Raw genomic sequence first — 27,329 nt, 5'->3', positions numbered from 1 at the left:
TGAGTGAGGAAACTGTTAAGAAAGTTTGATCAATAGTGTCAAATGCTACAGAGATTAAAAAGGAGTTGTTTAAGAAAAGACCACTGGTTTTGCAATTGAGTGATTACTAGTTACCTTCAAGATAGGCAAGAAATTTGGGTAAAAATCAGATTGCAATGGCATCAGAAACCAGGCAAATTCCCCATAAATTTTCCCAGGAAATAAATAGTGGCTTTTTGATCCATGTCCACTGTATAACTTAATTTTAATAAATTGTTTGGCTCATTCCTTTCTCTAAAATTTAATGCACTATTCTTTAGTTTAATCATGCTCAAGGATAAAAACATACTAAATGAAGGCATTTACATATTTTTTTAAAAGTACAAAACAATATGAAAAGCCCACAGCTAACATAGTACACAACAGTGGAAAACTAAGTTTTTCTTCTACGATCAGTAATAAGGCAAGAACGCCCACTCTCACCACTTGTATTGAACACAATACTGAAAGTCCTAGTCAGAGCAATTAGGCAGGCAGTCAAGCAGGCAAGAAGCAAAAGGAAAAGGAAAGGAAAAGAAAAAGAAAGAGGAAAAGGAAAGAAAAAGAAAAGAGAAAAGAAAAAAAAGGAGGGAGGGAGGGAAGAAGGAAGGGCATCCAAATTTGAAAGGAAGAAGTAAAATTACCTGTTTGCAGATAACATGTTCTTTCTTTTTTGTTTTGTTTTGTTTTAAGATTTATTTATTTCACAGAGAGAGACACAGCAATAGAGGGAACACAAGCAGGGGGAGTGGGAGAGGACAAAGCAGGCTTCCTGCGGAGCAGGGAGCCCAATGCAGGGCTTGATCCCAGGACCCTTGGATCACGACCTGAGCCGAAGGCAGACACTTAACCATCTGAGCCACCCAGGTGCCCCAACATGTTCTTTCTTATATGTAGAAAACTCTAAAGATTCCACAAAGAAAACCTGTTAGAACTAATAAAAAAAATTGGCAAAGATGCAGGATACAAATTAACACTTAAAAATCAGTCGTGTTTCTAAACACTAACAACAAACCTTCTAAAAAAGAAATTTTTAAAAATCCCATTTAGCATAGCATCAAAAAGAATAAAATACTTAGGAATAAACTTAGCCAAGGGGACAAAAGACTAGTACATTGAAAACTACAAAATGTTACTGAAAGAAATTAAAGATGATATAAATAAATGGAAAGACCTCCCATGTTCATGGATTGGAAGACCTACTATTGCTAAAATGTCCATACTACCAAAGGAATTTACAGATTCAATGCAATCCCTATCAAAATCCCAAGGGCATTTTTTTTCCAGAAACAGAAAACATCATGCTGAAATTCACACAGAATCTCAAAGGACCATGAATAGCCAAAATAATTTTTTCTTTAAATTTTTTTATTGTTATGTTAATCACCATACATTACTTCATTAGTTTGTGATGTAGTGTTCCATGATTCATTGTTTGTGCATAACACCCAGTGCTCCAAGCAGAACGTGCCCTCTTTTATACCCATCACCAAGCTAACCCATCCCCCCACCCCCATCCCCTCTAGAACCCTGTTCATTTTCAGAGTCCATCACCTCTCATGGTTCGTCTCCCCCTCTGATTTACCCCCTTCACTCTTCCCCTCCGGCTATCTTCTTCTTTTTTTTTTTTTTTCCTTAACATATATTGCATTATTTGTTTCAGAGGTACAAATCTGTGATTTAACAGTCTTGCACAATTCACAGCGCTCACCATAGTACATACCCTCTGCAATGTCTATCACCCAGCCACCCCATCCCTCCCACCCCACCCCCACTCCAGCAACCCTCAGTTTGTTTCCTGAGATTAAGAATTCCTCATCAGTGAGATCATATGATACATGTCTTTCTCTGATTGACTTATTTCACTCAGCATAACACCCTCCAGTTCCAACCATGTTGTTGCAAATGGCAAGATCTCATTCCTTTTGATGGCTGCATAATATTCCCTTGTATATATATACCACATCTTCTTTATCCATTCATCTGTCGATGGACATCTTAATAGCCAAAATAAGAAGAACAACAAAAGTGGAGGCCTTATACTTCCTAATTTCAAAATATATCACAAAGCTACAGTAATCAAAACAGTATGGTACTAGCTAGCATAAGGAGAGACATATAGAGCAGTAAAACAGAGCCCAGAAATAAACCCTCATGTATGCAGCCAAATAATCTTTAACAAGGATGCCAAGACTATACAATAAGGAAAAGATAGTCTCTTCAACAAATGGTGCTAGGAAAACTGAATATCCATATGTAGCAGAATAAAATGGGCTCTTATCTTACACCATATACAAAAATTAATGCAAAATGGAGTAAAAATCTAAATGTAAGGCCGAAACTATAAAAATCCTACAAGAAAACATAGGGGAAGAGCTTCATGACATTGGAATAGGCAATGATTTCTTGGATATGATACAGCACAGGCAACAAAAGCAAAAATGGACAACTAAGACCATTTCAAACTTTAAAACTTCTGCACAAAATGAAAGTAATCAATAGAGTTGGACAATGGTGAACCAGTCCTTGCCTGTCACAGAAGTTAGACTCCAGGAGGGTTTTCAGGTATCGAACAATGCAACAACATAACCATCTACATGATGAAAACTGTGGTAAATACTACAAAGGGAAAACAGAGGATAGTGTGAGAACACTTTATAGGACAGCAGGTTAGCTCTGGTAAGGGTAGGGTGCTACCTGGAGAAACCTCCCTGAGGAAGTGACAATCAAGCTGAGACCTACAGGATGAGCAGGAATTAGATGCATGTTAGGGTGGAAGAAGCCTTACTACAGAGGAAGCAACATGTCTGAAGGCTCTGTGGCAGGAAGGGTCTTGATAATGTGGGGAACAGAGAGAAGGCCAACATAACTGCACTGAAGTGAACAAGAAGGGGAGAGGAAGAAAAGGAGGCTGGAGAGGGTGGCAGAGGCCAAACTGAACATGGCCCTATATGCCATGATAAGGATGTTGGGCTTCACCTAAGAACAACAGCAAGCCACTGAAGGGTATGGGCTCAATATTTAATTCTTGCTTAATTAAAATAAATCTATATATTTAGAAGATCTCAAGGTCTGTTGTAATGATAAAAGGTCTAGAAATCTATGAGTCCATATTCCATCTCATCTAAGATTATACACTGCTCAAAATCCCAGTTTATATCACACATAATAAATCAAAAGTCTCACATCTTTTGGAAAACTACTAATGGCTGCCAGTGGTTTCAAGGTATCCAAATGGAAGACAATACCCTAGAAAGAAATGTGTAGAGTTGTTCTCATTTTCAACATATATTTCCTTTTCACTAAAATCCATACAAGATAGCAATGCTATTTATAGACCTCAATTCCAACTCAAAGTACTAAAAGTATTTACAAAACTAAACTCACATGTTTTCTAAACTAGAGTTTTCATCCAAACCAGCTCAAGACTAAAGTTCCTGTGAAACAGAGACAGTTCTCAGAAGACAGGGAAATTGGCCAATTTGATGCTTTGGAAATTGATTGCAGAATTTGTTTTCTCAGACAATATTCATACTCTTCCATCAATAATTCTACTTCAAATAATCTATCCTAAAAAGAGAACCAGAGTCAGATAAAGATTTACCTAGGATAGTCACTATTATTTATAAGAGTGGGGAAAAAAATAAAAATAAAATATAAGCCTACCAAAAAGGGAATAGCTATAAAGCCACAGGACAAAATTATCATATAGTCACTGAATACCACTCAGCAGCTGGGTGAGGCAAGTAATATAACCCAAGGCCCGGTCTCTTTGTCTTTAAAATGGTAGTGATGATGGTACTTAACCCATGGAGTTGATATAAAGAATTAATTAGAACACTTGTTTAAAATATTTAGCAGAGCGGCACCTGAGTGGCTCAAGCTTCTGACTCTTGATTTCAGCTCAGGTCATGGTATCAGGGTTGTGAGATCGAGCTCCACCTACAGGCAGTCAGCTTGAGACTCTCTCTCATACTGCTCCTGCCCCTCCCCACCCCTCATGCATGCTCTCTAAAATAAATAAATCTTTTTTAAAAATTAATGAAATATTCAGGTATCAAAAGGAATGAGGTACCATGCAACAATGTAGATGAATTTTGAAGACATGCTAAATGAAACAAGGCAGACGCAAAAGGCCTCACTCTTGTGAGTCCAGAATAGGCAAATCCATACAGAAAGTAGAATAGTGGTTTCTTAGGAGTGTGGGGAAGGAGACTGTGAGTGCTAACAGATACAGTTTTTTTTGAAGGAAGGTGAGGAAAATATTCTAAAATTGACTACGGTGATGGCTGCATAAAAAAGTGACTACACTACACTACACTGGGTGGCTCAGTGGGTTAAGCATTGGACTCTTGGTTTCAGCTCAGGCCAGGATCTCAGGATCCTGGCACTGAGCCCTGTGTCAGGCTCCCCACTCAGCGGGGAGTCTACATGTCTCCCTCTCTCTCTGCCCCTCCCCCCACTCACGCTCACTCTCTCTCTAAAATACACAAATAAATCTTTTTTTTTTTTTTTAAGTGACTAGGATGCCTGGGTGGCTCAGTCATTTAAACGTCTGCCTTCGATTCAGGTCGTGATCCCGAGGTCCTGGGATCAAGTCCCACATCGGGCTCCCTGCTCAGCGGCGAGTCTGCTTCTCCCTCTGCCTGTCGCTCCCCGTTTGTGCATGCTCTCTCTCTGACAAATAAATAAATAAAATCTTAAAAAAAAAGTGGTTATACCAAGAACCGCTGAATTATACACTTTAAATAATTAAATTGCATGACGTGAATATCTCAATAAGGCTTTTATTTTAAAAAACAGTATTTCTTTATATCACTCTTAAGACTTATATTGCTGGCCACAGTACTTAATGGGCATAAAGTCATCCACAGGTTTCAGCATTTAACCTCTTTTTTCACCAGAGGTTTTTAATGCTGGGCACCTGGGTGACTTAGTCAATTAAATGTCCAACTCTTGATTTCCGCTCAGGTCATGATCTCAGCGTCGTGAGAGAGAGCCTCATGTCGGGCTCTGTGCTGGGCATGGAGCCTGTTTAAGATTCTCTCCCTCTCTCTCTCCCTCTGTCCCTCTCCAACCACCCCCCACCTTGAACACATGCTCTCCCTCTCTCAAAAAATTAAAATTAAAAAAAAGTTTGTAGTGCTGTATAACTTCACAAAGATGATGAAAATGTAGAGTCCAACTCAGCCATTGTGCCAAAATAATACTATATAACTCCTAAGCAACAATGAAAGAAAAAATAACATCGGCTAAAGGACAATAAAAAGAACTGTATAAAAACATGGTTTGGGGTAGTTAAGAGCAGTATGACTTCCTATAAATGACAGTTGTTAGGCACCCATTTGAAGATAGTTTGATTGCTGATGGTATAAGGATTCGAATAACAGAATTTGAAACCTCATTTTAAGGAAGAACTAGAACTGATGTGACCAGCAAGCATTTGGTATGTCAGCCTAGGAAAACAGAATGCAGAGGCTACTAACCTCTAGAGAAAGGACATTATATTGAACTGAAAGGTTTCTTTTGTTTTTCTTCCATGTGTATGTATGTTTCCAAAAAGCCAAACGCCAAAAAGAAAAGGATTATGCTAGAAAAGTGGCAGATTTCCCAATGAGGACTTGGCATCTTGCCAATGGATTATTGGTTTTAGTCATAATAGCTCAGACTAATCCTTAACATGTGGAATCAGGAAAAAGAACTGACAATGATTCAGACCCAAAAGCCTAACAGGCTATTAAATGTCAATGAAAGAATTAGATTGCCACATAAATATGCTGAAGCAGAACTAGCTTTTGATGTAGTCTATTGGGGCTCAGTAGTAAAAAGGTAGTAATATATACTGCTTTCTTCAAGTATTCACTGTCAGATAATCCAGGTATAAGGTCTCTTTGCAAAAGAAGAGAGGGGAGGCTCACAAAAACATTCTTCCTAAATGTTTACAGAATTCCATTCTTTACCAAAGAAGGAATTTAACAAACAAGCAAAAAAATTAAAAAAGCTAACACTCGGGGAAGGCAAAATATTTGATACAAGAACACAGGCATATTAATCATTTGATGTCTCAGGAAAGCTGAAAATAAATTCTATCAGTGTGAAGAACAACAGGAATATGATTATCTCTGAAGAAGTAAATACAGAAATCAAATGGAAAAATTACTTTTTAGAAAGTGAATTTCAACATAATTTATCTCTTAGTCCCAAAACCCCTTCAGAATAATTCTCCTAGGCAAAGTCAAAAAACCTCTAAAACCACCTGGGGAAAAAGTGGTAAGAATGAACACTAAAGAACACCAGATACCGGAGCACCTGGGTGGCTCAGTCATTAAGTGTCTGCCTTCGGCTCAGGTCATGATCTTGGGGTCCTGGGATCGAGCCCCGCATCAGGCTCCCTGCACAGTGGGAAGCCTGCTTCTCCCTCTCCTACTCCCCCTGCTTGTGTTCCCTCTATTGCTGTGTGTCTCTCTCTGTCAAATAAATAAATAAAAATCTTTATTAAAAAAAGACCACCAGATACCAATTAAGAGAAAAGACTCATCTTAAACCTTTGAGAAAAAACCTAAGAGAACTAGAGGCTGACAGAGTTTGAGATTTGTCAGAACAGCTTTTAAGCCCCTTTCCCCTTCCCCTATATACCTAATAACTGGAAAAACAATAATTCTAAAAGGAAGTAATTAATCCCTCAACAGTACAGTTAAAAGAACACTGATCTAGAAATTAAACGGTTTAGGTTTAAAATCTATCTAACCCTTATTTGTTAGGCAACCTTATGCTCTGTTTCCTCCTGAGTTAAATGAGAATAAGAATTCCAGTTATGCATTGCAGGATTAACATAAGGATCAAATGAGATAGTGTGTGTGATAGATATATGTATATGACACACACAGATATGTATATCACATCTTGCAAATTTAATCATTATTTTCTATTTCTTTTGCATAACCGATTACAATCTCTAAACTTTATGTTAACATTCTCCAGTCACTATTGGCACTTTTTCAACCACGTTTCAAAACAAGGCACTAATCTTTGCTCAGTTTAAACCCACACATGGAAACCTTGGCTGCTTTATTTGGATTGAAGGACTGGCAAAATTCCACTCCAGGTGGCTAAGCACTAATGTAAACAAGAACTTACTGTTTCATCATATCCTCACTCATTTTGTGAACAAGTTTTTCTCCAAACTTAGTGGTTTATTTTGAACTTTTTAAATATTGCTATATTTTCTCCCCCAATTATAAAACTTTAAAATACCTAAATACTAAAATAAAAAAAAAATTTTTAACTTAAAAGTTCAAGATATTTAACAAAAGTTACATCAAGGAGAACAAAATACAGAATTAGAGTACAGCACTTTGAGATATGAAACCATATTTCCCTATCCACTGGCCCACCCCACAAAAATTTTAGCACTGAAAAGGCAATTTTCAGATTTCTGAATATCCCCCAGTATGTTCTATATTTTAATAACAGACATAATTCTGCTCATTGTCTTTTAATTTAGGGCTGGGGGGTGGAGTACAGAAGGAGAGGGAGAGAATCTTAGGCAGGCTCCACACCCAGTGCAGACCCCAAGGCAGGGCTCGATCTCAGAACCCTGAGATCACGACCTGAGCCAAAATCAAGAGTTGGGACACTTAACTGACTGAGCAACAGGCACCCCTGATTGTCTTTAATTTTTAAGATTAAACACACTCACATAGCAGGTCATCAAATATTTGTGGAATTTAAGACATATTTATTTATAATACAACTACAGAACACAAGTGAGCTACCTCATCAATGAACAGAACAGCACTCAGGAAAAACTCCAGAAAATAGTACAGCATCATACTATGAAGTTTTGAGACCTCACTAATCAGTTTCTGTATAATTTGATTAAAACATTTTTTAATGATTTGATTTACTTGAGAAGAGACAGTGAGCAAGAGAGAGAGAGAGAGAGAGAGCACAAATGGGGGGAGGAGCCGAGGGAGAGGGAGAAGCAGACTCCCCGCTGAGCAGGGATCCTGATATGGGACTCAATCCCAGGACCCTGAGATCATGACCCAAGCCAAAGGCAGACGCTTAACCAACTGAGCCACCGAGGCACCCCTAAACATTTTTTATTGAAATATAATTCACATACCATAAAATTTGTACTTTAAAGTGTACAACTCAATACTTTTTTAATATATTCAGTTTTGCAACCACCATCACTATCTAATTCTAGAATATTTTCATCATCCCATAAAGAAACCACAAACCCATTGGTAGTTACTCACCATTCCCACCTCCCCTCAACCTCTGTCAACCACTAATCTACTTTTTATCGCTATGTGTTTGCCTATTTGGGGCATTTCATGTAAATGGAATCACACAATTTGTGGCTTCTGTGAGTCTTACTAAATCTTACATTTCATTTTGGTATAATTTCTCTTTTTTTCCTAATTATTAGGCATGATCAAAGCAATGTTATCATCTCTGCAGGGAATAAACATATAACACATACACAGAAAACAAAGAGCAGAAAATTGAATTGTGAGGCTAATGTGGAATAACAGACATAGGTACAAAGAACACTACATAAATGAACACATTGTAATCTTGACAACCTTTGCAATAAAATTTCTGAAAAATGTGCAATTTTTTATTTTTTTAAGATTTTATTTACTTATTTGACAGAGAGAGAGAGAGCACAAGCAGGGGGAGCTGCAGTCAGAGGGAGAGGGAGAAGCAGGCTCGATCCCAGGACCCTGGGACCATGACCTAAGCCGAAGGCAGACGCTTAATGACTGAGCCACCCAGGCGCCCCTAAAACATGAGATTTTTTTAAAGAATCCTCATCAACACTTTGACATTTTCCAAACTACTAACTTATTATCATAAATTTTAATTACTATACCTATTACAAAGACACTAAACTATAAAAAAAAGTATACATATCCAGCAATAAAAATCCAAAGAAGCCATAGAAAAAAGTATGTAAATAGTTATGGTGGTATTTAGGTGATAGAAAAATACAGTTTTTAAATGTTTTTTTAAGCTTACTTATTTATTTAAGTCATCTCTACACCCAACATGGGGCTCAAACCCACAACCCCAAGATCAAGAGTCGCATGCTCCTCTGACTTAGCCAGCCAGGGGCCCCTTAAATGTATTTTATTTTTAATTTTAAAGTATTATCATTGTCACTTTTTGAAAGGCATTTTTAAAATATATCCAAAAGTTTCATGCTTGGTGTTATAAATAGGCAAAAGCAGGAATTTCTCAGCCATTCATGTGAATATGTGATTACTTTCGTATCTTTTTTCTTTTAATTTCACACAGCATTTCTTTTTTTTTAAGATTTTATTTATTTGAGAGAAAGAATGAGAGAGAGAGAGCACATGAGAGGAGGGAGGGTCAGAGGGAGAAGCAGACTCCTTGCTGAGCAGGGAGCCCAATGTGGGACTCGATCCTGGGACTCCACGATCATGACCTGATCTGAAGACAGTCGCTTAACCAACTGAGCCACCCAGGCACCCTGATTACTTTCATATCTAAACTAAGTGTACACAATATGGAAAAATGACACTAATATATCATTCAGTTAAAAAAAACAATTTGAAGAACTTTATGTGTAGCATGATCTTAGCCATATGGAAACAAAACACTATGTATTATGTAGGGGTGTGTCTGCATGTATACATTTAAAAAGATCTGCAAAGATAGTCACCAAACTGTTAAGAGTGGTTATTCCTGGAGGGTGAGACTAGAAGAGTAAAGAGACATTCACTTTTTATTTCACATATATATTTTTTTTAAAGATTTTATTTATTTATTTGAGAGAGAGAGAGAATGAGAGATAGAAAGCACGAGAGGGAAGAGGGTCAGAGGGAGAAGCAGACTCCCTGTCGAGCAGGAAGCCCAATGCAGGACTCGATCCCGGGACTCCAGGATCATGACCTGAGCCGAAGGCAGTCGCTTAACCACCCAGGCGCCCTTATTTCATATATTTTTGTATTAATTGCCTATTTAATAAGCATATGCAAACTTTCATAATTTTTAATGAACAATTTTTAAAATTATTTGAAGGTGCCATCAGTTTAGATTATTTTCTTCTAAAAAGAAATAGAAGTAGCTTTTTCGCAACGGGTTTGCCGCCAGAACACAGGTGTCGTGAAAACCACCGCTCAACCTAAACCAAAATGGGAAAGGAAAAGACTCACATCAACATCGTCGTCATTGGACACGTAGATTCGGGCAAGTCTACCACTACTGGTCATCTGATCTACAAATGTGGTGGGATCGACAAAAGAACTATCGAAAAATTTGAGAAGGAGGCTGCTGAGATGGGAAAAGGCTTCTTCAAGTATGCCTGGGTCTTGCATAAACTGAAAGCTGAACGTGAACGTGGTATCACCACTGATACTGATATCTCCCTGTGGAAATTCGAGACCAGCAAGTATTACATAACCATCATTGATGCCCCAGGACACAGAGACTTTATCAAAAACATGATTACAGGCACATCTCAGGCTGACTGTGCTGTCCTGATTGTTGCTGCTGGTGTTGGTGAATTTGAAGCCGGTATCTCCAAGAATGGGCAGACCCGTGAGCATGCCCTTCTGGCTTACACACTGGGTGTAAAACAACTAATTGTTGGTGTTAACAAGATGGATTCCACTGAGCCACCCTACAGCCAGAAGAGATACGAGGAAATCGTTAAGGAAGTCAGCACCTACATTAAGAAAATTGGCTACAACCCCGACACAGTAGCATTTGTGCCAATTTCTGGTTGGAACGGTGACAACATGCTGGAGCCAAGGGCTAACATGCCTTGGTTCAAGGGATGGAAAGCGACCCGTAAAGATGGGAATGCCAGTGGAACCACACTGCTTGAAGCTCTAGATTGCATCCTGCCACCAACTCGTCCAACTGACAAGCCCTTGCGTCTGCCTCTCCAGGACGTCTACAAAATTGGTGGTATTGGTACTGTCCCTGTGGGCCGAGTCGAGACTGGTGTTCTTAAACCTGGGATGGTGGTCACCTTTGCTCCAGTCAATGTTACAACTGAAGTAAAGTCTGTTGAAATGCACCATGAAGCTTTGAGTGAGGCTCTTCCTGGGGACAATGTGGGCTTCAATGTCAAGAACGTATCTGTCAAAGATGTTCGTCGTATATCAGATAAAGGGCTAGTATCCAAAATCTATAAAGAACTTATCAAACTCAACACCCAAAGAACAAATAATCCAATCAAGAAATAGGCAGAAGACATGAACAGACATTTTTCCAAAGAAGACATACAAATGGCCAACAGGCACATGAAAAAGTGCTCAACATCCCTCGGCATCAGGGAAATCCAAATCAAAACCTCAATGAGATACCACCTCACACCCGTCAGAATGGCTAAAATTAACAAGTCAGGGAACGACAGATGTTGGCGGGGATGTGGAGAAAGGGGAACCCTCCTACACTGTTGGTGGGAATGCAAGCTGGTGCAACCACTCTGGAAAACAGTATGGAGGTTCCTCAAACAGTTGAAATTAGAGCTACCATTCGATCCAGCAATTGCACTACTGGGTGTTTACCCCAAAGATACAAATGTAGGGACCCGAAGGGGTACGTGCACCCCAATGTTTATAGCACCAATGTCCACAATAGCCAAACTGTGGAAAGAGCCAAGATGTCCATCAACAGACGAATGGATAAAGAAGATGTGGTATATATACACAATGGAATATTATGCAGCCATCAAAAGGAATGAGATCTTGCCATTTGCAACGACGTGGATGGAATTGGAGGGTGTTATGCTTAGTGAAATAAGTCAATCAGAGAAAGACATGTATCATATGACCTCACTGATATGAGGAATTCTTAATCTCAGGAACAAACTGAGGGTTGCTGGAGTGGTCGGGGGTGGGAGGGATGGGGTGGCTGGGTGATAGACATTGGGGAGGGTATGTGCTACGGTGAGCGCTGTGAATTGTGTAAGACTGTTGAATCACAGATCTGTACTTCTGAAACAAATAACGCAACATATTTTAAGAAAAAAGAAAAAGAAGAAGATAGCAGGAGAGGAAGAATGAAGGGGAGTAAGTCAGAGGGGGAGACGAACCAGGAGAATGATGGACGCTGAAAAACAAACTGAGGTTTCTAGAGGGGAGGAGGGTAGGGGGATGGGTTAGCCTGGTGATGGGTATTAAAGAGGGCACATTCTGCATGGAGCACTGGGTGTTATGAACAAACAATGAATCATGGAACACTACACCAAAACAAATGATGTAATATATGGTGATTAACATAACAATAAAAAATTTAAAAAAAAAAAAAGATGTTCGTCGTGGCAATGTGGCTGGTGACAGCAAAAATGACCCACCAATGGAAGCAGTTGGCTTCACGGCTCAGGTGATTATCCTGAACCATCCAGGCCAAATCAGTGCTGGATATGCACCTGTGCTGGATTGTCCACATGGCTCACATTGCTTGCAAGTTTGCTGAGCTGAAGGAGAAAATAGATCATCGATCTGGAAAAAAGCTGGAAGATGGTCCCAAGTTCTTGAAATCTGGTGATGCTGCCATTGTTGATATGGTTCCTGGCAAGCCTATGTGTGTTGAGAGCTTCTCTGACTATCCTCCTCTGGGCCGTTTTGCTGTTCGTGACATGAGACAGACGGTTGCTGTGGGTGTCATCAAAGCAGTGGACAAGAAGGCAGCTGGAGCTGGCAAGGTCACCAAGTCTGCCCAGAAAGCTCAGAAAGCTAAATGAATATTATCCCCAATACCTGCCACCCCAGTCTTAATCAGTGGTGGAAGAACGGTCTCAGAACTGTTTGTGTCAATTGGCCATTTAAGTTTAATAGTAAAAGACTGGTTAATGATAACAATGCATCGTAAAACCTTCAAAAGGAAAGGAGAATGTTTTGTGGACCATGTTTTTGTGTGTGTGTGTGTATGGCAGTTTTAAGTTATTAGTTTTTAAAATCAGTACTTTTTAATGGAAACAACTTGACCAAAAATCTGTCACAGAATTTTGAGACCCGTTAAAACAAAAGTTTAATGAGAAAAAAAAAAAAGAAATAGTACATTAAATTCAACACCTTCTTGTGTCAATTTTTAGTTATCCAAACCAAAAGAGAAACTGAACATGGCAGCAATGCCAATAGGTTATATTTGGCTTCCAAACACATAATAGGTTTTTACAGCACCTTTACTCATACCCCAGAGGAAGCATCTGGATGGTACCCTGAAAAGTCCCTGATGAAAACTTTGCCAGATAACAGCTATTTAGTAAAGATAATTAACATCACCTTTGGTATTCACATTTTACCCTAACATACCCATGCTTTAACAATCATTGCCAGTATATGTGGAACAGAATTTAAAAAGAAAAAAAAAAGCACTCTGAGAAGACATTATAGACTAATACAAAATACAGCTCTTAATTTCAAAAAATGACCCAAGTTGTAAAATACCAAACCAAGTTTTGGAAGACTGTGAAGAGGAAGAAATAAGAAATGTCAGTCTCCCATTCTTTCTTTCTTTTCTGATTTATCCTCCTGATGCCTCACACCTGAACTCCTTAGTGAACTCACCAGCAAGGGGCTCTGGGGCCCACTTGAAATGTGCAAATCAAACAACGCTGTAAGCAAGAAGACATTAGAAGCATACCTTTTCCAAAATGAACTTGTTTAAATACGGCATGTAGCCCTGATTGGAGACGGGCCCCTCATCATCATCCCTGAAGTGCTCTTCAAGGGCAACAGGGTCATGTGGAACCTTCAGCACCGTGCACAGGTTATGGGAAAGGACCTAAGGGGGAAAGAAAGTAGTTTTATTTTTTTTAAATTGGGGGTGCACCGTTCCTGGAAGTACTGCAATACCAGGTCGATGCGCGAGTGGACGGAGCAAGCTCCTATTCCACCTCCTGGCTCCAAAAATCCATTTACTATATTGTCCTCGGATAGAGGACATATCAGATATTAAACTGATAAGAACAGATACTACACTTGATCTTAGCCAAAAGGCCGAGAAGCGATAAGAAAGTAGTTTAAAGGCATCTGCTCACCAACACATGGCAGCTTCACTGTCTGAACACAACTGGCTGCTCCCTGCCCTAGGGAGAGAAAGATGGAGAATAAGCTAACAAATACGGGGTGAGTACTGCTTGGCTGCCTGCTCCTCACTTGGTTGTTACCTCAGTCCCTCCCCAGTTCTGGTTCACTTCAAACAAGTCTCTTTTACATGCCTACAATGAGCTGGCTCCATGCAAGATCTATGACTCTACACAGGAATAAAGGGAATGGCATAGGGAATGCAGTCCATGAGACTGTAATAACACTGTATGGTGACAGACAGTAGCTATCCTTGTGGTGAGCACAGCATAACGTATAGAGAAGTTGAATCACTATGTTGTACACCTGAAACTAATGTACATCATGTGTCAACTATACTTAAAAAAATGCTTAAGTATCTGTGACTATAATATTCCTTACAATTTTTTATTACTTGGCCCACATTAGAATGAAAAAAGCGGGAAAAAACCAAGAGGATGTTTTCAAAATTAAACTTCTCCCCAAATAGAGCAGTGTCAGTCAGTTAGAGCTGTAAGGGAAAGAACATGGAACTGGGCAGCTGCAGCCGAAGTTTCTGGACAAAGTGACTGACGAGGGCCAATCACACCTCTCTGGGCTCCGGTGTTCTCACTTGGTTCAATACAAAGGGCCAAGTTAACATGCAAAAGTACCAAATATTAATTAGCAATCTCTAAGTGTCCAAATATCTCTAAAATTCTAGGATACTGGGCTAAGTTTTCAGCATGAGTCTAAAAGAACATAAATATAAAAAGAGAAAAGAAATCAAGGGCCTGGTTTAGAAATAGAAGAAAAATTAATTGCAAAAATATTTCAGAAGATTTGCATTCTGTATATAAAGCATTACTGGTTTTGGCATAACTGGAGTGCATACTTTCACACTCAGGCAGTTCAATTAGCAGTCTGGGGTCTGTGAGTACTAATCTCATTTTGTATTAAATGAAAATTTTACATTAAAACTTAAACCCCTCCCATTTCATTTGTGCATTCTAAACAGGTCAGTTACATAGCTCAGGCTGTACTTGCTTTAACAGAGAATCTCACCAGACGTTAAATCCCAGGTTAAAATATTCCCTACTTTGCTCAGCCCTACACATTTAATCACTTGAAGAACCACATTCATCTCAATGAAACTTTCAATGCCACTTTTTCCTGCATACACATACTTCAGTCAGGATTTTTTAAGATTAAAAAAAGTAACCTATAAAAAGAATATTTGCATATCTTCTCTTTATATTTGTTTTGTTTCTCAAAGCTTCATTTATGTGCAGATCCTTTTCTACATGCTCTACTGGTTTTAAGGAAGTAAGTAAAGGAAGTAAATTCACAAATGGTTATAAATGAAGTAATGAAGACTTTTATCAGCCCCTACAAAGCAGGCTGTGTTTCTCAAGCAAAACCTCTATTTGCCAATAGTAGAGCACATGAAAAGAGCGCGGTAGAGCTCTTGCTGAAGAATCCTGCACCACAGTCGGCAAAAACCTAGATATTTCCTTTCTCTATTTACCTAGTACAACTTGTGGAGTAACCAAAGAGATTTTGTGAGGATCATCTGCAAGAACGTAAAGTGCTTAAAACCTGTAATGTACTATAGAAATATGAGTTTGGAGAAATAAGGAGCAATTTTCTCAGCTAAGGCTCAAAGGTCATTCAAATCTGAAATCATTTAGGACTTTAATCAACTAAAAATTCCTAACCACTGGTTAAATTATGATGCATTCATAAAACATTAAGAAGAATAAGGAAGCTCACTGTGTGGTGGTATGAAAAGATCTCCAAGATAAGTGAAGTGAAAAAAGCAATATGCTTAAGATTGTTTAGTGTGCCATCTTTTATGTAAAAAAAAAAAAAAAGAAAGAAAGAGGGCACTGGGTGGCTCAGTTAAGCGTCTGCCTTCGGCTCAGGTCATGATCCCAGGGTCCTGGGATCGAGCCCCGCATCGGGCTCCCTGCTCCGCAGGAAGGCTGCTTCTCCCTCTCCCACTCCCCCTGCTTGTGTTCCCTCTCGCTGTGTCTCTCTCTGTCAAATAAATAAAATCTTTAAAAAAAAAAAAAGAAAGAAAAAAGAAGAAACTCTAGCAGAGGGGCACCTGGGTGGCTCTGTTAAGCATCTGCCTTCGGCTCAGATCATGATCCCAGGGTCCTGGGATTGAACCCCACATTGGGCTCCTTGCTCAGCAGGGGGTCTGCTTCTCCCTCTGCCTGCCACTCCCCCTACTTGTGCATGCTCTCTCTGACAAATAAATAAATCTTAAAAATAAATAAATAAAGGTTCTATTTCTTAAAAACCCTAGATTATATAAGAAACTAATAACAGTAGGGGAAAGATTACCTTGGTGGTAGACCTGAGGTATACTTTTTACTGCACCTCCCATTTTTCTTAAGTTTGAAAAAAATTTTACCATTCAAAAATGTTCTACCTATTTAAAAAACTAAACTTTTTTTTTAAAGATTTTATTTATTCATTTTAACAGAGAGAGAGAGACAGCAAGAGAGGGAACACAAGCAGGGGGAGTAGGAGAGGGAGAAGCAGGCTCCCCACCCAGCAGGGAGCCTGATGCGGGGCTTGATCCCAGGACCCCGGGATCATGACCCGGGCCAAAGGCAGACGCTCAACGACTGAGCCACCCAGGCGCCCCTAAACATATATTTTTGTAAAAAGTGGCTGACCTAAGATCACACAGCTACATCAATTTATCTTCGAAGTCTCTATTTTTTTTTACATTAATCTACTCTCTAGAGATAGGTGTAAGAGGAAGACATATTCCACAGCAATGTACCATGATTAACAGATGAGTGAGCTATAAGGACAATCAATGAGTTCACAAAAGAGAAACAATGTGTGTTAAAGTGACTTCATAGAGGAAGTGAAATGTAACCTAGGCCTTAAAATAAGGAGAGCTATTTGGACAGGAAAGGGCAATTGGCGGCTTTCAGATAGGGGAATAACATGAGAAATGTAGCTGATTAATGCAAACTCCTCAGGGTACAAAAAGGAGACACCAATCTCTCCCACACCCTTTTTTCTCTGCCTTCAGGTTTCACAGATCTTCCAACTAAAGTCCTGGAAGGGGCTTTGGATGCCATATTTTCATCCTCCTTATCTTATAGATGGTTGAGTACTGGCTCAAAGAGATAAAATTTGTTTCATTTTGTTTTTAACTAAGTTACTTAGCAAACTGAGACTAGAATTCAGGTTTTGTAATCCCTGGTCCAACACTCTCTAGTAATAAGGAACATCATGGTTTTAGTTCTCTAAAGTCAACAATGCGCTTTGTATGTGTAGGTGCTCAGTGCAATTCACTGATCCAAGAACATTTAGATTTGAACTCTAGACTTGGACAATCAAACAGCACTTGTGTTAAACAGAGGAATAACTGAACTCAATGACAATTTTCTTAACCGCTTTTATCTTTATTTAGTTAAACAAACTGTGAGGGAGACAACACTTAATAGTAATAAGGACCCTAGAGGAGATCTGAGCGCCAGCCCTGCTCATGCACTCTGTTCCTGTTCAGTGGTTTGCCACTTACCGTTTTATAATGGTTTAATGTTTTGCTACCTATTTGCTCAGTCTCAGCATCCTCACTGTAGAATAAGGTGTTAAAACTGCTTCTAAAAAAAAACTTTTTAAAGCCCCATCCTTAACTGTCAACCAAAACTCATTTTATGAATTCAGCAAGAGCTACAATTTGATCATAAATTCAGCTTTTTTCATTGTTAATATGGCCTAGAATAGGGAAGTCTTTATCAAACAAAGTAACAAACTGAATAATAGATAACTGAAAAGATTTTGTTACTAAAAGATTTAAAAAAGTGTGCTATCTTTAAAACTTTTCAAAAATTTTTATCAGCATAAATAAATAAAATCTTTTTAAAAGGTGGGGGGGTGCACCTGGGTGGCTCAGTCTGTTAAGCATCTGCCTTCAGCTCAGGTCATGATCTCAGGGTCCCTGGGATCGAGCCCTGCATTGGGCTCCCTGCTCAGTGGAGTCTGCTTCTCCTGCCCCTGCTCTTGTGCTTCCTCTCTTTCTCTCTCAAAGTAAATAAATAAAATCTTAAAAAAAAAAATTAACAGCAATTTTTAAAAGCCTAAACATTATCTCAAGTTTTTTTTCATAAAAAATAAAATGTATAAAGAAACCAAAATCTTAAAGGACAGAATATAAACTATTAACAAGAAGTAAACACTCTATATGCTTATACAGTAGTTTATGTTTTTAGAGTAGACTCGCATCATCCATTAGTTGGTTTTAGTCTCACCCCTGGGAAAAGTAGGTATTATTGCTATCTTAGAGATGAAGCGGCTGAGTCAGAGATTAGGAGATGTGCCCCAAATCACAGAATTTTATGTGTAGTGAAACTGGGACTAGAGCCCAAGCCTCCTGCTCTGATGCCCTTTCCACATTTGCCACTTTCCCTCTCTTTCTGGAAGAACAGAGAGCCCTATGACCCCTTGGCGATGTATGCATGTTGTAGATAAGGTGCAGTGATGGCCTGGTGCTTTCCTAGCCCTACCTACACAGTTCTCCAGGACCCAATAAGATAGCTGGCACTATTTTGTGGAGCCGAGTTAAATCCAGGGGCGAAGAACTACATGTGCCTAGAACTCTGGGACCATTCTCTCTCTCAGGGAGCCCCCATCTCCTAGCACCCACCTTTGGGGGAACCAGTTCCAAGAGGCACTAGCCTCTCCAGATGAGGAAGCTGGAAAGCAGATCAGGACAAAAGCAATCAGGAGGAAAGAGGCCTGCAAGTGCTTGATTTGTATAAGGACTGCCCCTGAATCACTCTAATCAGAATGTTTTCAAGTTTCTCAAAAAAGTTGAATTTATCCCACTTCAAATGCCTGCTCCTCCAAAGGCCATTCTTTTAGCACCCACATGATTGCTAAGCAACTTTGCTCTCATTACCCTGATTTGAAGAATAAACTATTGTTACTACAATAAAAGATCCATATCCATGCCAACAACCCATCTCTCCAGTTCTTTCATAACTATCTACTATTGCCTCTGCAGGGTCTTTGCTGACAAGAGATGACTAATTAGCTGCATGAGCCCTGTCGTTGGTCTGTTCCTGTTCAGTGGTTTGCCATTTGCCCTTTTTAAGCACTTTACTCCAACTATCATGAAAACAAAATCAAGGATGATAAACGACTAAACAGTGTTTTAACACATGAGTGCATGTTTACCCGCCACCCTCCCAAAGATGTAGAGATTATAAAGGTTCTCTGAAATGTGCCCCCCTCCCCGCAACAAGTCACACAGTTTCCCTTTACAGGATGTGCGTAATGGGCAAACTTCAACACTGAAGGAAAGGGGGGTGGGGATCTCTATTCCAACAAGCTTATCTGAACCAACACAATTACAGAATTACAATTCATAATAAGCAATCTTTTTAAAAAAAACATGAAAATTCCTGCCTGATTTATAAAATTTCAAGCTAATGGCGAATTACCAGAAAACTCTTCCTAACAATGAACCAGAATGACCAATTTCCTACCAGTATTATGCCCTGCCTTAAGAGCATTGTCTTAATAGAAGTCCTGCCCCTTACCACATAGAGTCATTTTCCCTTTCCTGGCAATATCCTTTCATCCTGCTTATCAATGTTTAAGTCTCACTTGCTTTCCCTTAAATTATTTTCATTGTATTCAGCTTCAGAAATCTCCAAGTCAATGTTGACTTAGTCCCTAAATGCAATCACCATCCTAGACACTTTTACTAAATTAATCTTTTTTTTTAAAGATTTTATTTATTTATTTATTTGACAGAGAGAGAACACAAGTAGGCAGAGCAGCAGGCAGAGGGAGAGGGAGAAGCAGGCTCTCCACCGAGCAGGGAGCCCAATGTGGGGCTCGATCCCAGGATTCTGGGATCATGACCTGAGCCAAAGGCAACGGTTAAATGATAGAGCCACCCAGGCACCCTTTACCAAATTAATCTTAAAGTGCTGCTTATATCACATTATTCCCTCATCTAAAATTCATCAAAAGCCTACAGAAGTAAAAACCAAGTAAGTATCTCAGCTCTGTATTTAAGTCACTCGACAGGTCAGGCCCTCTTTAGCTTTCTAGCATTTCTTCCTACCCCTCTGTACCAACCATACAAATCCCACCAAACAAGTTTACTCACTGTACCACACACAAACCCTGCACCATACCCCTTCCCTCCAGGCCTTTGCTCCAACCACCCCTACACCTCCATTTCTACCTAACATAAATGCTATCCCTTTCAGAAGCCTCCACCACCCAAAATCAAGATGGTCTTTCCTCACTCTGCATTTCCCAAGCATTCTGTACTTTTTATTTTACACTACCGCAAATGATTTTTCTCTCCCAAGATGGTAAATTTCTGAAAGGCCCATGTTTTATCTATCCTTGCATTCCCACAGCACCTCACATGCTATCCAGAAGGCAGAAGGCTTTCAATAAACGCTGAATTAATTCTTTCTAAAAATTCTCTTTTAAATAACAGTAAAACTACAATATTTTAAAGACAACAATCTTAGGAAATATCCTACTTCTGTCTCCTATTTCACAGATAAAAAGACTGGGGCCTGAGACTTGGCCTAAGTCACACACTGATGAGTAACAGAACAGGGATGAGAACCCAAGTCTCCTATCTGCCTGTCCCACAACAGTGGGGTGCCAGAAACATTCCCTTCTGCCTAGTTACATCCTTCAAGACTGGGTCATTCTCCGTAAACTCTAGGAAACCTTTACTGGCCCTCCTGTCCACTGAACTCCTACTCAGCATTTAAATGAATTGTTTCATATGCCAGTATCTCAAATACCTAGCTGCAGCTCAGCGAGGGAGGGAATCTTGCCCAACAGTTGTATTCAATATGTTTCACATTTACTACCAGTAGGAGCGTAACACTTACGGACAGATTAAGGCAGGATATCTAACTCAAAACCACCTGTTGTGATGTTGTCTAGAGACTACATGCCATTAAACTACCTACAGTAAATGCCATTGGATTTCATTCTAAATGAACCACCTTTAGTAAGTTATTTCAGGCAATTAAACAACTTAGCCCTCTTCAGAAATCAAACAGAAAATATCAATAAATTTGACCACAAATTTTTTTTAATTTCCCTTTAAAAAGAGATACCACAAAGAAACAAACAAAAAAAGGCTGATAGCTCCAATATTCAAATTACTCTTCTAAATTAAATGAAGATGAGAACCTAATAAAAAAAATGGACAATGGACATAAATGGGAAATTTGTAAAAGAAACTGACGGCTAATAAATATAGAAAAAGATGCTTAACCTCACCAGTCATCAAAATAATGCAAACTAAAAGAGCTGTTCCTTTTTCCTTGAGTAACAATACCTAGTGTTTGAACAGATATAGGGGAGTGAAGATAGCCACCACCCAACACTGGAGAAGGAAGAGAGAAGGTTCTCTCCATCACTACTGACATTTTGGACAATTCTTTTTTTTTTTTTAAATAGGCTCCATGCCCAGCATAGAGCCCAACACAGGCTTGAACTCATGACCCCGAGATCAAGACCTGAGCTGAGACCAAGAGTCAGACACTTAACCAACTGAGCAGCCCAGGCGCCCCTAGACCAGATAATTCTTTGTTTAACAAGCAGGGGGAGGTGTGTCCTATGCACTGCAGGATGTTTAGCAGCATCCCTGGCTGAAAACATTTAAACGTCTCAAATATCTAAGAATAGGAAAATGGTTAAATAAGACATGGTGCATCAACACAGTGAAACAGTTCATAACCATTATTAAGAATGTTGTCTGTATCTATAAGCAGTGATATGGAAAGATGATCCTAAGACCTCTTTAAGAAAATAGGTTACAGAGGCACCTGGCTGGTTCAGTCGGTTAAGTGTCTGCCTTTGGCTCAGGTCATGATCCCACGGTCCTGGGACTGAGCCCCACATCAGGCTCCCTGCTCAGTTGGGAGTCGGCTTCTCCCTCTCCTGCCCGCCCCCCGCCCCCCGCTTATCTCTCTCTCTCTGTCAAGTAAATAAAATCTTAAAAAAAAAAAAGGTTATAAAAGCATATGAAATACAGTCCCATTTATATAAAAGGATATATATGTTTGTGTATATGCAACTGTGTGCATGCATATGTGTATGTGTACAGAGCAAAGAGAGGCAGGAAAAGGGGTGGAAGAGAGAAAAGATGTTAGAAAGATACTCACTGAAAAGTTAATTGCATCCGCCCTTGGTGGTGGAATTTTGGGTACTTTTACCTTTGCCTCTATACTTCAATGCGTTGTTTGAATATTCTACGTATTATCTTTATAATCAGAAAAAGTGAAGGTTTATATTTATGGAAAATTTAAAAATTAAATATGTCTGGGGGTTCCAGCTGGAGAACACCAATAAAATTACAAAATATGAAGAGATCACTGTAAGAATATAGAGTTGATGAAACTAACTCAGTTCAGTCATCCACAAAGAACTGTGCTTTGGCACACAATGGGCAACAAAGTCTCCCAATCTGGGACAACTTCCTTACGTTCCAGTCTCCCACTGGACTATAGCATAAACAAATGTCTTTAAGAAGATAAATCATGTAGACGAACCATGAGAGACGATGGACTCTGAAAAACAAACTGAGGGTTCTAGAGGGGAGGGGGCTGGGGGGATGGGTTAGCCTGGTGATGGGTATTAAAGAGGGCACGTTCTGCGTGGAGCACTGGGTGTTATGCACAAACAATGAATCATGGAACACTACATCAAAAACTAATGATGTAATGTATGGTGATTAACATAACAATAAAAAATTTAAAGTAAACAAAAAAAGATAAATCATGTATAAAAAGATTTAACTCCAATAAGTGTCTGCACCTATCTCTCCCACTACTTTGTAAGTTCCGTAAAGGGAAGGTCTCTATTTTATCCAACTGTGTCATACCAAAACCTAATAAAGTGCCTGATGTTCAACAAATGTTTGCTAAATAAGCCCTATTTAAGAATTTTCTTATCTCTCTCTTTAATTTAGTTTGCTTCTCCATCATCTTTATCTAGATCTAGGTCTTTGAATTTACTTCACTGTATTACCATTATATTCCACTGGAGAGAATTTTTGTTTAACTGGAATCTCTAATTCAGGTCACTTTTAGAGTAAAAACCAATGTCATTAGTTATTCACACCACCAGAACTAGCAGACGTAACTCATCTGATCTGAGGTCTAGTAAAGCAATCCAGTTCCTCAAAATTTGAGTAGAGATTTTTGAGGAAGGGACTCAGTAAGAATTAACAAGTGTGAGAAAGAACTCTGTAACAGAAGAGAGAAAAATTAGGTAGTTCAATTTAGTACACTCTACTCCAAAAGAAAATCTGAAGCCACAGTAAACACCCAAAGTGATGACAAAGATCACAAATCTGAGGTTTATCTTTGCTGCCCCCTCTACTGACCACTGTCTCCTTACAGTCTCCATAATATGGCTCCCATCCCTATCAATCTCATGAAATTGCCTTTTCAAAAGGATTCTGTGGCAGACACAGAGATGTACCACTCAGATCCCTCAAGAAAGGAAATGCTGCCCAGCTACAAGGACTGTAGTTAGCTGAGAGCTTCCAGCTATTATATCTTCAGGGTCCTCAGCCAATGACCAAGCAAGATGGTGGTATCATTTGCTCCTAGTTTTGTCAAGTCTGTATCACAGTTTGACAGCTCCTTTTCCCAATCCTAATTCCTCTTTTTTTTTTACCCCCCCCATAGGTGTTTCTTCTCAATAGGCCTTTTGCACTCCCAACTCTGTCTCACCATCTGCTTCCTGGAGAACCCACCGTGGGACAGATACCTTCCGAACAAGTCATTCTCCCAAGTTGCTGGCACTTGGCAGTCTGGATCATCCCCCTCCTCTTAGACTTATTTTTGTTCTTCTCCTTAGGAGAATGTCAGGTGAGGGAGGTGATCCCACAAAGGCACCTCTACCAAAGCTCAATTTTCGGCCCTGAGTTCTTCTTTCTCCTTATTCTCTTCTTCAAAAGTGCTTTTATTCTGACAATGTTAAGTTACCTCTATTCTAATAACTTTCAGATCCTCCTCTGGTCTTTTCCTCTCAACTGAACTCTGATTTATATCCCTAACTAATTCTAGAGATTTCTACACTAAATTTGCCTCATATCCAAAAAAACCCAAAGAAGAATTCATCACCTTTTTCCCCAAAACAGGCTTCCCACCCTGATGCTAACTTTGGTACCATCATTTCTTTAACAACAAAATCGTGGACTCTCCTCTTCTTGTACCTCTTTTACTTATAGTTTATCCTATAGCTAAGTCTAATTCAGCACCCCCAGTGTCAACTCCTCTCTCCACTGAATGAGCTGCTCTTTCAGCTTATGGTTAACCAGAGAATGTAATGCTGGGGAAACAGGGGCTCCCTGTCCTCAGTAGCAGGTCCCATTCTCCCTTCTGAGACTCCAACAAAGAGCTGCTGCAGAACAAACACTCAACAGGATATGACTGTGGTAAACACATCAAGCTAATATAGTTAAATTAGAAGACTAACCCTCAAAGACCTCATCTGGTACTCTACATTTACAAATGAGGAAACTGAAGCCCAGCAAGAAATGACTTCCCATGGCTACACAAGTATCAGAGCACAGACAGGTCTCCTGACTCCCCAACTAGTGCTCTTTCCTGACACTTTTTCCTGTTTTCCCAAGGGATTTATTTTCTGTATCTTTCATCACAGATGTTCTTATAGATGAGTTTGACACATCCCTTAAGGTCAGTAACAACTGTCTCTTCCTCTAGAAGTATTCTCTGACCTAACTCCTCCAATCCTCCCCATAGGCTAGACAGGTTCCCCTCTTCTGTGTGCCCAGCACTTTTTTTTTTTTTTTTGGAGAAAGTTTAATTTTAAAAAGAGTTAGAAAATGAACACTCATCTTTACACAAAAATGACAATAAATGGACAAAAATGATAGAATTTATCTTAAAAATCACTATATTACAGCCAACAATAAAATAATTCATTATAGGCAAGTGTTATGAATAGATCCCACAAGGCTTAGGTGAAATGTGTACTTTCCTTATCTCCCTATATTTGAATTGATAGTTTGCTGGGTCTGTCTCATTCACAAGACTAAAGCTCAGGGCGCCTGGGTGGCTCAGTCGTTGGGTGTCTGCCTTCCTCAGGTCATGATCCCAGTGTCCTGGATTGAGCACATCGGGCTCCCTGCTCAGCAGGAAGCCCGCTTCTCCCTCTCCCACTCCCCCTGCTTGTGTTCCCTCTCTCGCTGTGTCTGTCAAATAAATAAGTGAAATCTTTATTAAAAAAAAAAAAAAAAGAAGAAGAAGACTAAAGCTCTATAAGGGTAGGGAACACACCTGTTTGATTCCCACTGCCACCATCCCAGTCCAGCACTGATCAACTGACTCATCAACTTTCACAGATGCTCCCCAATTGGTCTCCCCATCTCCAGCCTCTTACCTCGAATTACCACACCCACAATCTCAGACTAATCTCAAAACTCTAACTTTGTCATAAATTCCCAAAAAGTTTTAGTAACGTCCCCTCTTTATAGGATCAGTTCTGAAGTACTGGCTCTAACGTAGTCAGTCAACAAATATATGTTAACCATCTATTCTGTACAGGAACAGAAGCATCGAAAATGTAACCCCACAACCATCACCCTAGGAGCTGAAAGAATTGATGGGGATGTGCTGCCTGGCAAGGCAGATAATGCTCCATCCTCCCAGAGCTGCTTATGCAATGCAATATCATACCTTCAACACCGTTCAGCACATGCTGGAGCACGGCTGGTACACGATGCTCACATACGCCACCTTCCTGGTCCAGATCAAAAATACCTGATTACCGAACAAAGATATTCCTAAGGAAGCGAAAGGTATAGAAGGCACAGAAGAATCCAAAGATGAAAAAATTAGTTTTTCCAATACTGCAGAAATCTCTCCCTAATCACAATATTTCTTCATTTATGAAATTCAACTATATGCAGATTTACTCCTAAATACCTTTCCACAGTTAATTAATTGCTGAGAATTGCAGTTTCAAGTAAACACAGATTTTGAAAGTAAACACAGATTTTGAATTAAAAAAAAAAAAGGAACCTGAAGGTATCATGAGAAGAAGGAAATAAAGCAGAAAGCAAAGCAGAAAAATAGATTCATGAAATGAATCCCTGGGGAGGATAAAGGAAGCTGAGACAAAGGGCTACCTTAGACTTATGTTGTAGGATGGAACCAGGGACACACAGAAGAAAGACCACAGAGGCAAGCTGGATTACCTCGAGTTCCAATGTACTAATTATCCCGAGGGGCCTACATAATAACCTTCGTGTTGAGAGGGAATGAGAACATGGCTACTCTGTGATGGCAAATGGAGTAAGTGAAAAAAGGTCACGCAAAGCCTCTTCTGTCTCTAGCTTCCAGGTACTACGTACCTCAGGACTACAGTGAGACCCAAAAGGAAATACAAAATGGAGATCAAGAAGGTTAAGAGCTCTGAGTCATAAGATTAGAAATGCACACTGGCTCTTAAGATGGAGGGACACACACACACACATACAGTGCCTCACAGTTTGTATATTACCTTCAATAAAGCAGAAGTTTACATGTTATTTCAAAAAAAACCCAAAATTTCCAACTCATCTCACTGAAAGCTGTTAGCAAATAAGGAATGAAGAAAGGAAATAACCCAGAATCCATTATTACCATTTTAAGATTTTTAAATGTCTCCTACAAATTCTTTATTTGGAGAGCTGTCCTTACTATTTTGTTTTGGTAAAATATAAAAAATATTTACAAAGACATTTATAGGCTCATTCATGATTCCAATCCCCTAATCCCATTTTTTTAATTAGATTTTTTTAGTTCCTCAAAAGAAACAACTTTTACCACAGAGGTTAATAGAAACATAACACTAAAGATTAGGGGAAAAGGGGCACCTGGGTGGTTCAGTCAGTTAAGCATCTGCCTTCAGCTCAAGTCATGATCCCAGGGTCCTGGAATCGAGCCCTGCAAAGGGCTCCCTGCTTGGTGGAGAGCCCGCTTCTCCCTCTCCCTCTGCCTGCCACTCTACCTACTTGTGCTCTCTGTCTGTCAAATAAATAAAAATCTTTTTAAAAAATGAAGTTCAAACCTTAAAAAAAAAGATTAGGGAAAAATACTATACATGCCAAGTTCACAAAAATTAATCATATTTTTACGTTGTGTTTAACACAATAAAAGCCCTTTACTGCAACTTGCTTCCTTTATACAGTTGTCCTGCTTATGCAGGGGACATATTCCAAGTGGATGCCTAAAACCC

General features: G+C 39.4%; 1 protein-coding gene and 1 non-coding gene across 4 annotated transcripts in view; both read right to left on the bottom strand.

Moving 5' to 3' along the window:
* Positions 1-27,329, bottom strand: part of SWAP70 (switching B cell complex subunit SWAP70) — a 75,804-nt gene that overhangs the window by 35,695 nt on the left and 12,780 nt on the right. The window contains exons 2-3 of one of the 3 annotated variants that reach the window (XM_027579968.2): positions 14,048-14,095; positions 13,651-13,791 (exon numbers count right to left, since the gene is read on the bottom strand). The exons of 1 other annotated variant lie outside the window; for it this stretch is intronic. In XM_027579968.2, the coding sequence (XP_027435769.1) occupies positions 13,651-13,683 (33 nt within the window). In that variant the 5' untranslated portion in view covers positions 13,684-13,791; positions 14,048-14,095. The remainder of the gene's footprint in view (positions 1-13,650; positions 13,792-14,047; positions 14,096-27,329) is intronic. One more of the 3 variants, XM_027579965.2, reaches the window with a different exon arrangement.
* Positions 13,829-14,018, bottom strand: LOC113915639. Its single transcript, XR_003517782.1, has one exon. It is a non-coding gene; the product is annotated as a U2 spliceosomal RNA (small nuclear RNA).

This window comes from Zalophus californianus, chromosome 11 (assembly GCF_009762305.2).
Source record: "Zalophus californianus isolate mZalCal1 chromosome 11, mZalCal1.pri.v2, whole genome shotgun sequence".
Classification (NCBI taxonomy): domain Eukaryota; kingdom Metazoa; phylum Chordata; class Mammalia; order Carnivora; family Otariidae; genus Zalophus; species Zalophus californianus.
Note: the sequence above shows the minus strand (reverse complement) of the source record. Positions and strands in the feature narration are given on the sequence as shown.